We start from the raw sequence: 13,576 nt of genomic DNA on the forward strand, positions 1-13,576 counted from the left end.
AGAGGCGAATAGCAATCAGAGGGCTTGAGGGCAATGGGACCACATATCAATTCCTGGGAGAGAGACATGATGGAATGGCCCATTGTAGAGGAAATACAGATGTAGATGGTCTGCACGGACAAGTCTTTGGCAGATGTCCTGAAGGACTGGTCATTAATGACCCAGGATTTGATGGCGGGAGTGGAAGGGGGGAATGAGGAGGCATTTGAGGACACACTAGTAGCAATCGAGCGGTGTATATGTGTCATGAAGGTCCATGCTATATAATATGTCATGATGTATGTCGCAATATGTTCTTGCTCCTGTTCTATGTCAAAAGTATAAATAAAATAAAAAAATAAAGTAATAAAAAAAAAGGAAAGCAAGAATGTTTCTTTGGTTACATACAATGGCCAACGGATTAAATAAGATGTTTGAACTACATAAAGTCGGGTAGGAAAGGCATTAGCCCGGTGATGTCTATTAGGTCTATTTGATTTATTTGTCACCCCTAGGACACATGAAAAAAAAACATGGGTTCATGGCGTAATATATAATAAAATAAATTGTTGCAACACATAGATCTCTTACACCCTCAGAAAGAGCAAGACATTATTGACACTCAATGAATGAATACCAGAATTAGAAAATCCACTAGAGAACAAAAATGGGGGTAAAGGTTTAGACGTTTATGAAAATCTCAAGACATAGAATATGAATAAATGCGAACAGGGAGGTGGGAAATAACCAGTTAACTGGAATGAATCCAACCAAGGCAACCCGTGAATCAAACAGTCGAAAAAATGCCATGTGTCTATGATGAAACAAGAATTAGTCTATAAGATGACCAGTACTTACCCAAAAAAAGGATAGGGGCAATGCCAAGTAGAGAGGTATGTATGACATGATTAGTCAAATGGAGAGGAACAAAAAGCTTCAACACATCCTGGCGTTCCCAGAAGATCACATTGTGAATAAATACTAATTGCAAAAGCCTGCATTGTGATGCACAGAAGTTGGTCCCTGGTGTGGGTTCCCATAGCAAAATTATTGAAGGAGTGTCCTTGCAATCTAAAGATCCAGATTGAACTGGATACCCCGATTGATGCCAGATGATAGCTTGAGTAAAACACTGACAATAGAATCCATTGAGACTTTCTCCAGATAAGGAAAGAAAAGCAGAATTCAAGGTACAACACAAAGGTATATGATTTGGAGAAGCTTAAGTGCTACAAACAGTGTTATCATGAGTATGAATAAATTAACACAATCACATGTATTGCATTTTGAGAGAACATCTCTCCATCAGTTACTCGTGAAAACAAAAATAAAATATGCTAAGAGCTTTTTATCTGTTATGGGTGCTCACTACTAAGCATGTAGATTAAAATGTACGTTGTGGAGCAATTCAATTCATTCAAATTTCTGGACCACAGAATTCCTACTAAAAGGTGGCACTAAAGAAAAGATACAGTGTATACAATTCAAGCTTCTAAAGGCCAACTGTCATATAAAGTAAAATGTTTCTATTTTGTACTGCCACTAATGAGTGCAATGTTTTTAAAGTGTTTCATATTAGGCTGGCATATATTGAGGACTGTAGTCCTGATGAAGACCTCCATCGTTGGTTCTCTACCTCTACTAGAGGTTGAAACACACCATTTCTGCATGATTTCTAAGAATAAAGGACTTTTTATAGCTTTGAATGACCACGTATAGTCAAAGCAATTGTGAATTATGGACTGGTATATATAGCCCTAATCATCCTCTGTGGGTCACACGTAATGTATTGTATAGAATTTTTCAAAATTACAATTTGTTGTAGAAAAGCACGAGAAGCTGATATTTGAAATGTATGAAAACTTTTTTGCGCTGATAAGAAATTCCAAAAATTTAAATAAAAATAAGCGATGCTAGAAAAGAGTCCAAGCGCCAATTGTAATAAGTGGTAAAATTACAACTTTTAAAGTGAGCATGGAGAAATGTGCTCACATTTCTGTCCAGAGCCTCGTCCTATCCCTGTTCTCGTATAACCACCACATTATGTCACAAAACCGAGAGTTTGGAAGGCATATTAATGAGGTAGGTTTTCCTCTAGAAATTGTAACCCTTGTTCCCCAAAGGGCAGAGACAACAGTATTTTAAAAAGTCGCCATGAATGAATGGGTGAGGAGCATGAAATAATTCTCTTGACTGCTACATGCTTTTCGTGATACTGTCTATTTGGCAAATGGAAATCGAAGACCATATAAATATATTTTTTGAGTGGTTGCTGGAGTGATAGGTCACAAGTGACTGCAGGACATCCTAATGCATGCCCTAGCAAGAGAAAGGTAAGCAAAATATTCTGCCAACACATATAAAATACAATTTATAACCCATTTAAATCTTTTAGAGACTGCAGACGTGAATATCGAGGTGGATTCAAAATCACATGTTGCTAAAGAGAAGAACATGTTAACTTAACAGGGCAATAATATAGTATTTTATACATAATACTATCTCATCCCACTACTTAGTTTGAACCTTACCTCCTGCCATGTGCTCCTTCCATGTAGGGATCTGTGCCTTATCTCGACAGAGGTGCAGATCCAACAGCACTTGAAATATCTTTTGAAATGATGTGATTTCCTGAAGCCCGCTGGCAACAGACCCCAAGCCCGTGGTCGCCAAGTGGGCATGTGGTTCTAGGACTGGGCTGCATGTCCGTCCCAGAAAGGAGAGCGTCGCAGGGAAGAGATCCTCACTCAGGCTTCTGATCATGTCAGCCGTGTTTTGGGTGACACTGTACCTAATGCAGAGGGAAGACAAGCAAGCTGCAAGGACGGACCGCCACGTCTGGTCACCACGGTAGAACACAAGGCTACACTGAGTGGACAAGGATGGAGAGATGTCAGCCAGATCTGTAACCTCAAATATAAACTTCATAGATGTAGGTGTTCCTATCTGTTCAGAGTTTGGAAGGCTCAAGAAAGGTTGAGGACCAAGCAAGCAGCTAACCTGATCCAACCATTCTGATTTTGGCAAGCCATCAAGTACCACCCACTTTTGGGGATCATACATGCTGCTCCTGAGACAGGTTTGCTCTTTGTGAGCCTTTCTTTCTGAGTCCAGATGAGTGCGAGGAACAGTGCCAGATGTGCGAAGAAGCCTAGCCAACAGTCCATCATTCCATTTCCCATTTTCCCATTGACCTAAAAATTCTTCTGTTGTAAGGCTGCTAGGATAGAAGCATTCCGAGGTGACGGGTCCATAGCATTCACTATTCGGGATGCCAGGCTCTGTCTCTTGCTCTTCTTCTTCAACATATTTGATGCTTTGACAGTCATTGGATGCCAATCTGTTAAGTGCTCGGGCTAAGATTTTCCAAGAAGTGGTTTTGCCACTTCCTGGTGAACCTATAACGATGACCCCTCGTGTCTGAAGAAGAGTCTGATGGAGTTGAAGCATTTTGCCAGTGAGATCTGGATTTGCGTGAAGCTTGGACTCCTGAAGCTCAGAATTCACAGCACTACCTAATCTGGGCAAGGAGACCTCTTCCGAAAGGAGGCTTACTGACATTGGGAAAACATTTCTTAGAAGTTCCTTGAGGTTGCTTAGTTCAGGAGAGTCTGGGGCAGAAAAGAGAGGAGAAGCGAGCAGAGCTCTGATCAAAGCCCGCTCCTCCTCCAGACCAAGGTTCACTGAGAAAAGTGCATTAGACCTTCTCCGATCTAGGACTGAAAGATGAACCTCTGTGCTTGGTGTGCACAATTGCTCCCCCTCTGCTTCATCTGCCAGGGTCTCAACATCTTCATGAACACTGGCAACACTTTTCCATGCGTCTGGCCAAGACTGATGTGACAGACAACTGGCTGAACGACAAGATGCCGAATGCTTATCTAGGCATGCAACTGAAGCGTTTATGATGCTTCGAACCATTTGGTGACAGCTGGGAGGATGGACAGAGCCTAATTTATGCGCCAATTCAAAAAAGGAATTCATTTTTGCAGCCAAGTGTGTCGCTTCTTGAAAACCAGCAGCAAGCATGCTCCCTTCTGCCATCCTTTTAAGGTTAGGATAAACCACGGACACAGGCCTCATTACCATAGACAGGTCTGTAGGGATATTGTTAGCTGGATTGCATTGAGAAAGACTCATGAAGCACCCATAGCTCTGTCGCACACTTATTAGATTACCAATAAAATGAATACTCCCAATAACGGACAGTTTACTGGGGCTGGCGTTGTCGTTGGCCCTCTCAGCGATTTTTTTGTGTGCATCCTGTGTCCTAACAGCATTGGCCTCCTGTTCTTCTTGCCACTCATAACCTACAGTCTCTTTATTTGAATAATGACTGGGATCTTTTGCTTGCATCATAGCAACACATGCCTTGCGCACATCTGCCAGAGGTTGGCTTATCATTCCAAGTATCCCTTGGCTTAGTCGGTCGGCCATCTCCAGGAGAAGCCATGCTCCAGCCTGCACTGCTCCAGAGAGATTTTGTGTGATACACTGCAACCCAGTCTGTTCTGAGCAGGTGAGGACAACAATCTGGCGTCCAAGGGCATTGGCTAAAGTAAGGATTGTCTCCATTTTTGTCACTCCCTCGTGGCTTATTAAAGATGCACAGTAATACTCCTGTATGGCAAGAATTAGACCCAGCAGGCTCTTCTCTGTGGAGGTGGAGCCCACGTGCATACTGTTAGGACCTGTATACTCGTAGTCATAGTGCAGTCTTCCATCGAGAACTTCCAAGTAACAGTCTGTCTCTTGTTTCTGAGTCAATTCATCATCAAAAGCAGAGGATCTTGGTTCTTGTCCTGTGCCATCTGGAAGGTGGACGTTCATACGGTACTTAAAAAGCTTAGCCCATTCAAAAGAAGCTTTTGTTTCCACCCTGTGCTGCTGAAGGCTGCTGATGGTGTCCCGATGATGCACGGAGTGTAAGATGAGAGCAGAGAGTAAAGCAAGGAGCAGGCTGTCCGGTGGGGCAAGGGATCTACGGTACCTCTGTGTATATTTCACCAAGGCTTCAATCTTTAGTCTCTGCTTGTGCTTCAGGGTGGACATTTTGGCTGGTGTAGTAAAAAGGGTTTCTTCTACCTCACTCCACCAGGACACCTCTTCAGCTAGGAGGATACACTGGAAAGGGAAGGTGGATGCTAGTTTGCGCCAAAGCTCTCCTGCCGTGTGCAGCTCAGGATCCTTCGCGCTGCTGGTGGTGGACCCTGGTCTGCTCCCATACACAGCTTCTAGTTTCTCTTTCATAGACATCCTTTCAGCGAGGCATCCTCTCAGCAAAAGTGACAAGCTTTCTTTCATGGCATGCTCAAAATGACTAAGCCACACCGTGGCTTTTAGGTCTCCTTTTACGGGAGAATACAGAGGCACCCTTTCTCCATGGGCCCCTCTGATGGTTTTGGCTATTGCTCTGGGAGCGTATAGAGCAAATGCTGAGCTGCTGTTGTCAGTCTCTCGACTCTCAAATTCCACATCCTGCACATTCCGGAAGCACCTCTTAGCCCATGTCACCCTATGACTCGCCTCAACCGAGGCTGTCAGCAAAGCTATGACTTCATCATCACTGAGGAAATAAAGGCGTGGGCAGCTGGCTCTGGTGGCCTCCAACAGATCCTGCAGCTCCCGGATGATCCCCTCCATGACTGCGATTCCAACGGAGAGCGTCGCCTTCAGAGGCTCTCCCCGAAAGGCCCAGTCCCTTCTGCTTTGTCCGTGAGCCAGAATGGAGAGAACTAAGGAATCTTGGCACGTGGTCTGAATGAAGTCGCGATATCTTCTGTCCACCATCTCAAAGCTGGGAACCTGAAACAACATTAGATCTATAAGAGACTCATAAAATACTTCTAGACTGTTCAACTGTATATGGTACTACTAGAGTCATAACGTACAGCACATGTATAGGCTTTCCTGTTTTCAGTTTCTATTTTTGGTAAATTCTGTTTGGGTTTTTTCAGTGTTTTAAATTGATTTCAATACCTTAAAAAACAGTTGTTATCAGTGGTTACACATTTTCGAGCCATTAAGAACAACAGAAACAGTGTTTTTCTGGTGTTTATGGAACTTTTTGCTTTTATTATTGCTCGCTTTCTGCACTGACAGTGCATGGTATATAGATAGTGTACATACAATGTATATGAGGCCCAATACATTTTAACAAATCAAACTTATCGTAGTACAACATTCAATAGTTCTTTAGTGAGTCTTTGGTCATGCACGCTTGCTCTTTCCTTCCCATGTAAACTTTAATCTGTGAAAAGGCCCTCGCAACATTGGCACCTGAGACAGGCAACGCCAAAATAGCCAGTACACAATTTGCTAACTCTGGCCACTGACATATCTTTCCATGCCAATACCCGTGCACCTGAAGATTGTGATTCTCTGGGACAGGTTCTGCAACATATGCCTTGATCTGGGTGCATATGCCCTTAGAGTTATTAAAGTGGTCAAAAAGGAAGCAACACTTTCGAAACTCGGGAGAAAATTTCCCTTTAGGGAAGGGATCTATAACTTGTGCAAAATACCACAGCGAGGCTTCTTTGACTTCAAATGCCATGGTTGGTGAAGGGCTATTTCTCATACAATGAAAAATAAAAGTTCCTGAATTGCTCCTCAACATTTCTTTGCTCACCAAGTGGCAAGCTCTAACATGGAACCTGTTGCAGTGCCAAAGTCACTAAAAGTGTCGCCCAGCCTATTCTTAAGGAGATTTTTCACATCTACACCAATTATGCTAAACACTTGGTAGACAAGGGTGTTTTCAGACTCTATTTTTTTTATTATGTCCACTGCAGTAGCCATGCTTTCCTGTGAAAATCTAAGAATGCAGTAGAGTGTACTTTTTTCAAATCTTTATCAATATGTGACCAAAGATCCTCACATTTCTTGCCTTTGGAATCATCACTCAGCAAATGTTCTGTAAACGGTTGCTACATGGATAATATAGCATTCATGCCTCTAGGACTGAGACCCACCAGCTAAGTGATACAGTTAGGATGATTCTTTTGTTGATGCCACACAAAGCACAAAATGAGAAATATTTGCGTTTTAGTTTCTGCGCATAACAAAACAGTGCACCTGAATGGACTAAAAAGTCAATAGCATACTTCATTAACTCTGAAGATTGTAAAGATCCTTTCAGCATACCATCAAGCAGGTAGCAAGAATCTCTTACAGGAAAGCACTTCAGCCCAGGTCCTGATTTTGACAGGTCATCACACAACTTTTTTATATATAGGTAGCTGAATCACTGCAAATACAAATAATATCACTCCAATCTGTGTTGAATTTGGTAAGAACTTTTTGCAGCAGCATTCCAAGTATCCCAGATGCTTTGTGAAAGTACTCTTTTCACATATACCTGTCACTATACCTTGCATTGAATGTTTAAAGACAGGGGTGTTTGGCAATTCACCTACTATCAATACTGACACACTTAAAAAGGGGGCTGATGTATCAAGGGTTATTACCCATCCTCTGTGGGTAAATGTGATGGTACATATATTGGAACTATTGTAATGAATCCTACATTTTTCCTATCAGTGAAAGACTCAAACGTAGCCAAAAAATCAAATATGATTTTGATATTTCCTGATTCTCAACCCCTAAAACATGCTTCTAACCCCTGTATCTTTAGACCAAAGACCACAAAACTGAAAAAAAGAAGAAGAAACAATATTTTAGTGGGTACACAGACAAAATATCGATTTTTAAATATCGATATGCAAAAATATCGAAGTTTAAATATCGAAATACAAAAATATCGAAGGTAAGTAATATCGACAGTCTAAATATCGATATTGGTATAATATCAGTAATATCGAAGTTGTAAATATCGATGTTAATATTATCGAAATTAATAACTTTGATGTTACTAATATCAATTTTTAAATAAATTTAGTGTATATTATATTGTATTTATTATGTTTTATTATTTATTTTTAATGTTATTTTATTAAATATTGTCTTTTACTACTGTAGCGGGTTGTGGGTTTATAGGGGAATAGGGTGGGAAGTAATTTAATTATGTTAAATTAATTATTAATTAGTAGGAATTATTAATTAATTAATTGAGAATTAATTTTTAATTATTTTTAATTAATTTATTAATTGATAAATATGTTCTGTAGCGGGTTATGGGTTTATAGGGGAATAGGGTGGGAAGTAATTTAATAATAATTAATTAATTGATATATGTTTGTACATATTTTAATTAATAATTAATTGGTAATTAATTTCTATTAATTAGTTAATTAATTATTATAATTTTTTACATATTTATAATTATTAATTAGTTGGTAATTAATTATTATTAATTATTTAATTACATTAATTATAGTAATTTTTTTATATATAATTTATTGTTATTCTTAATTAATTAATTGTGCAAGATAATATTAATTATTAAATTAAATTAATTACAGCAAATGTGCTAATATATTTACTTTATTGTTATTGTTAATTAATAATTAATTGGTAATTAAATAATATTAATTAATTTTGGGTACAGGGGTATTTTTAGGGTTCAGGGTCAGTTTTCAGTTCATGGGTACAGGGGTATTTTTAGGGTTCAGGGTCAGTTTTCAGTTATTGGGTAAAGGGGTATTTTTAGGGTTCAGGGTCAGTTTTCAGTTCATGGGTACAGGGGTATTTTTAGGGTTCAGGGTCAGTTTTCAGTTCATGGGTAAAGGGGTATTTTTAGGGTTCAGGGTCAGTTTTCAGTTCATGGGTACAGGGGTATTTTTAGGGTTCAGGGTCAGTTTTCAGTTCATGGGTAAAGGGGTATTTTTAGGGTTCAGGGTCAGTTTTCAGTTTTTGGGTAAAGGGGTATTTTTAGGGTTCAGGGTGAGTTTTCAGTTCATGGGTAAAGGGGTATTTTTAGGGTTCAGGGTCAGTTTTCAGTTTTTGGGTAAAGGGGTATTTTTAGGGTTCAGGGTCAGTTTTCAGTTTTTGGGTAAAGGGGTATTTTTAGGGTTTAGGGTCAGTTTTGGGTTTTTGGGGTACAGGGATATTTTTAGGGTTCAGGGTCAGTTTTGGGTTTTTGGGTAAAGGGGTATTTTTAGGGTTCAGGGTCAGTTTTCAGTTCATGGGTAAAGGGGTATTTTTAGGGTTCAGGGTCAGTTTTCAGTTTTTGGGTAAAGGGGTATTTTTAGGGTTCAGGGTCAGTTTTCAGTTTTTGGGTAAAGGGGTATTTTTAGGGTTTAGGGTCAGTTTTGGGTTTTTGGGGTACAGGGATATTTTTAGGGTTCAGGGTCAGTTTGGGGTTTTTGGGTAAAGGGGTATTTTTAGGGTTCAGGGTCAGTTTTGTGTTTTTGGGGTACAGTCGTACAGGGTAAAAATAAAATAAATTTAAATTAAATCAATTAAATGAAATAAAAAAATATAAAATTACATTTAATTATTAAGTTTTTAATTTATTTTAAATGTATATGTATTAGTTTAAATTTTTTAATTATGTTTTAATATTTTTATTTAATATTTGTAACATTATATGTATTTTATAATTATTTTTACATTATTATTAATACATTTTAAAAAACGATATTTTTAATTTCGATATTTTTGTACTACGATATTATTTTTTCGATATTTTTGTACTTACCTTGTTAGGGATAGGATTCCTATATTTTTGACTTCGATATTTTTGTTCCGATATTTTTGTATTTCGATATTTTTGATGTCGATATTTAGTCAGACATTCATTTTAGTGATATCCCTAAACAACAAAACTCAAGCAGAATACTGTTAGCCCAGTATTCCTTACTGCTACCTTATATAACAAAGTTACATTGTATTGGCCCCTTCAGGAAGAAATAAAAAGACTCGTTCACTCTCCTTTTCCTTTCTTTGAATAGAATTTTGTTTGGGGTTGTGCAGTTTTTTTTTCAGTGTTTATATGTTTACACTGGTGAGGGCCAATGCCTTTCCGGTGGGGTTTATCAGCTATTATAGATTTAAACCTAAAATCGGACAGCCTACACATCTAATACAGACAACTTTCAATCTGTGATAATGGCCTGAATCACACACATGTAATACAGACAGCGTTCAATCTGCAGTACTGGCCTGAATCACGCACATGTAATACAGATAGCATTCAATCTGCGATACTGGCCTGAATCACGCACAAATAATGATGCTAGCATTCAATCTGCGGTACTGGCCGGAATCACGCGCATGTAATACAGACAGCATTCAATCAGTAATAATGGCCAGAATCATGCACATGTAACACAGACAGCATTCAATCTGCGGTATGTGCCTGAATCATGCACATGTAATACAGACAGCATTCAATCTGCGGTATGTGCCTGAATCACGCACATGTAATACAGGCAGCTATCAATCTGCGGTATTGGCCTGAATCGCACACATGTAATACAGCAGCATTCAATCTGCAATATTGGCCAGAATTGTGCACATTTAATGTGCGGTATTGGCCAAATCACGCACATGTAACACGGACAGCGTTCAATGACAGTATGAGGCACATGTAATACAGATGTAATACAGACAGCATTCAAATGGCGGTATGTGCCTGAATCACGCACATGTAATACAGACAGCATTCAATCAGTGATAATTGCCAGAATCATGCACATGTAATACAGATAGCGTTCAATCTGTGATTTTGACAAGAATGACGCACATGTAATACAGACAGCATTAAATCTGCGATACTGGCCAGAATCATGCACATGTAATACAGATAGCATTCAATCTGCGATACTGGCCTGAATCATGCACATGTAATACAGACAGCGTTCAGTCTGCGGTATAGGCCAGAATCACGCACATGTAATAGAGACAGCATTCAATCAGCGATACTGGCCTTAATTGCGCACATTTTATTTATTTTTTTTATTTAAGAAGTTTTATGTAGTGCTGGCCTGACCCGAGGGTATCGGAGCGCTTTACAACAGTTACAATGCAGAGAATCACAAAATACAGTAATAGTGTAGGTCTATTGGCGGCGAGTTCAGGTATGAGGCTTGAGGACATAAGAGTCGAAGCTGTGAGAGGTGTCTGCTTCCACGTTCTGGCGGTTCCCTAGGGAGCGGTCGAGGAACAGGACTTTGAGCTGGATTTTGAATTTTGCAAAATAGGGAGTCATTCTGATGTGGGGGGTGGGGGGGGGGGGGGAGGATAGAGTTCCAGATTTTGGGCACGCTCTCGGTGAAGGATCGAGCTGCAGTTTTTTATTTTCGAGTTTTCAGCGGAATGAGTAGAAGAGAGTTTAAGCTTCTGAGGTTCCTGGTCTGACCGGCTTGTAATACAGACAGAGTTCAATCTGCGGTATTGGCCTGAATCACGCACATGTATTACAGACAGCTTTCAGCCTGCGATATTGGCTTGAATCACGCACATGTAATACAGACAGCGTTCAATCTGCGGTACTGGTCTGAATCACGCACATGTAATACAGTTAGCATTCAATCTGCGATATTTGCCTGAATCACGCACATGTAATACAGACAGCTTTCAGCCTGCGATATTGGCTTGAATCACGCACATGTAATAAAGACAGCTTTCAGCCTGCGATATTGGCTTGAATCACGCACATGTAATACAGACAGCGTTCAATCTGCGGTACTGGTCTGAATCACGCACATGTAATACAGTTAGCATTCAATCTGCGATATTTGCCTGAATCAGGCACATGTAATACAGTTAGCATTCAATCTGCGGTATTGGCCTGAATCACGCACATGTAATACAGTTAGCATTCAATCTGCGGTATTGGCCTGAATCACGCACATGTATTACAGACAGCTTTCAGCCTGCGATATTGGCTTGAATCACGCACATGTAATACAGACAGCGTTCAATCTGCGGTACTGGTCTGAATCACGCACATGTAATACAGTTAGCATTCAATCTGCGATATTTGCCTGAATCACGTACATGTAATACAGACAGCTTTCAGCCTGCGATATTGGCTTGAATCACGCACATGTAATACAGACAGCTTTCAGCCTGCGATATTGGCTTGAATCACGCACATGTAATACAGACAGCGTTCAATCTGCGGTACTGGTTTGAATCACGCACATGTAATACAGTTAGCATTCAATCTGCGATATTTGCCTGAATCACGCACATGTAATACAGACAGCTTTCAGCCTGCGATATTGGCTTGAATCACGCACATGTAATACAGATAGCGTTCGATATGCGATATTGGCCTGAATCACAAAACCTTTCGTACAAGTTAAGTAGAACTAGGGGTGCAAAATATTCACACTGCAAACAGTCTTGTCATAGAATTTTAAATATATACGTTATACCTACAAATGCTGCAATTCAGCCCGTGTAGTAGAATTGCAAATTTATCATTTTAAGGCTATGGGACTTGATTCTGTAAGTTCTTGGGGAGCAACATCCAAACGTGAACACCCTCAAAACTGAAAGTTGGTGGGTGCTCAGAAATGCCTCGTAGTTTGACATGCTGAAAATCCACATAGCTTTTCTCCTTTAAAATAATATCATAGTTATGAGAGGCCTCCAGAGTTTGACAGGAAGAGAAAAAAATAAAGGTACATGAGCAAATGCGCGTGTCAAACATACATATACAGAACTTTCCACCTAACATAAAACTTCAAAACAGCAGTGAATGTTGTGTATTGTTGGAGGGCCTTGGGATCCACTGTGATTCCTCGAATAGTCAGAAATGTGTCCCCATAAAAGGAACAGTCCAGACAAAAATCATCCTGACTTTCTTAATCTGACATTTGTGAATTGGCCCTAAAAGATTTTGTTGCATGACGATGATTCTATATAAATCCAATTTAAATAACTTATATATATTGTTATCAGAAGCATTTACTGTTATAGGAGCACAGGCTGCAAAATAGAAACTCAAATATTATTAATCTGACTATAAATCAAGACATTTGTGTCACGTATTTCTGTCACATTAACAAAGGGCTCTCAAGTTCTTGTAATGAAGTTCTTTTGTCATCTCACATCCTATATTATCTGGGTCTTTGCACTGAACTTAAATGAATGGCATATGCAATTATTACACAGAATGCCCAGCAATCTAAAGGCTTTCTTGCAGGTGAGTCTTACCTCTGGCTATAGGTAAGTGGCATCTTAAGATTTTCCTTAAAGTCCCCTGTGAGGGGAACTCCCAGAGGACATTCTAAAATAATTATTTGCGTCCCTGCTGCCTTTATGCCAGCTACCAACCCATAGATTGAGTATACTTTCCATGACTCTTGTTTAAATGCATGAAGCACCTATTTCTTATGGCCATCATCTAGCGTACCTGAGGCACTTGGCCTAACGGCTAGGGTGAACGATTTCAAATGTGAGGAACCGGGTTTGAGTCTTGGCAATGACGCTGAACATCCTGTGATTCTGGATAAATCATTTCATCTCCCCGTGCCCAACAAAAACGAATGTGTCCATCTGTAACACAACTGGTGCTCATGTAAAGCGCTCTGATACCTGATACATTCAGGTCAAGTTTACGCTATATAAAACTCCTGAAAGAAAATAAAAACTTTTGATTTGGTGGAGCTGCATGGCCTCGTTCAGAAAACACTTTCAACTACAGTAAAGCAGATTCTTGAGTGATGTCAGGATGACACAG

At 39.7% G+C, this 13,576-nt stretch overlaps 1 protein-coding gene across 1 annotated transcript in view; it reads right to left on the reverse strand.

Moving 5' to 3' along the window:
* The window catches only part of DNHD1 (dynein heavy chain domain 1), a 682,720-nt gene that overhangs the window by 326,172 nt on the left and 342,972 nt on the right, over positions 1-13,576 (reverse strand). The window contains exon 22 of the mRNA XM_086933691.1: positions 2,511-5,784. Within this exon, the coding sequence (XP_086789817.1) occupies positions 2,511-5,784 (3,274 nt within the window). The remainder of the gene's footprint in view (positions 1-2,510; positions 5,785-13,576) is intronic.

The sequence above is a fragment of the Lissotriton vulgaris genome, chromosome 8, assembly GCF_964263255.1.
Source record: "Lissotriton vulgaris chromosome 8, aLisVul1.2, whole genome shotgun sequence".
In the NCBI taxonomy this organism is placed as follows: domain Eukaryota; kingdom Metazoa; phylum Chordata; class Amphibia; order Caudata; family Salamandridae; genus Lissotriton; species Lissotriton vulgaris.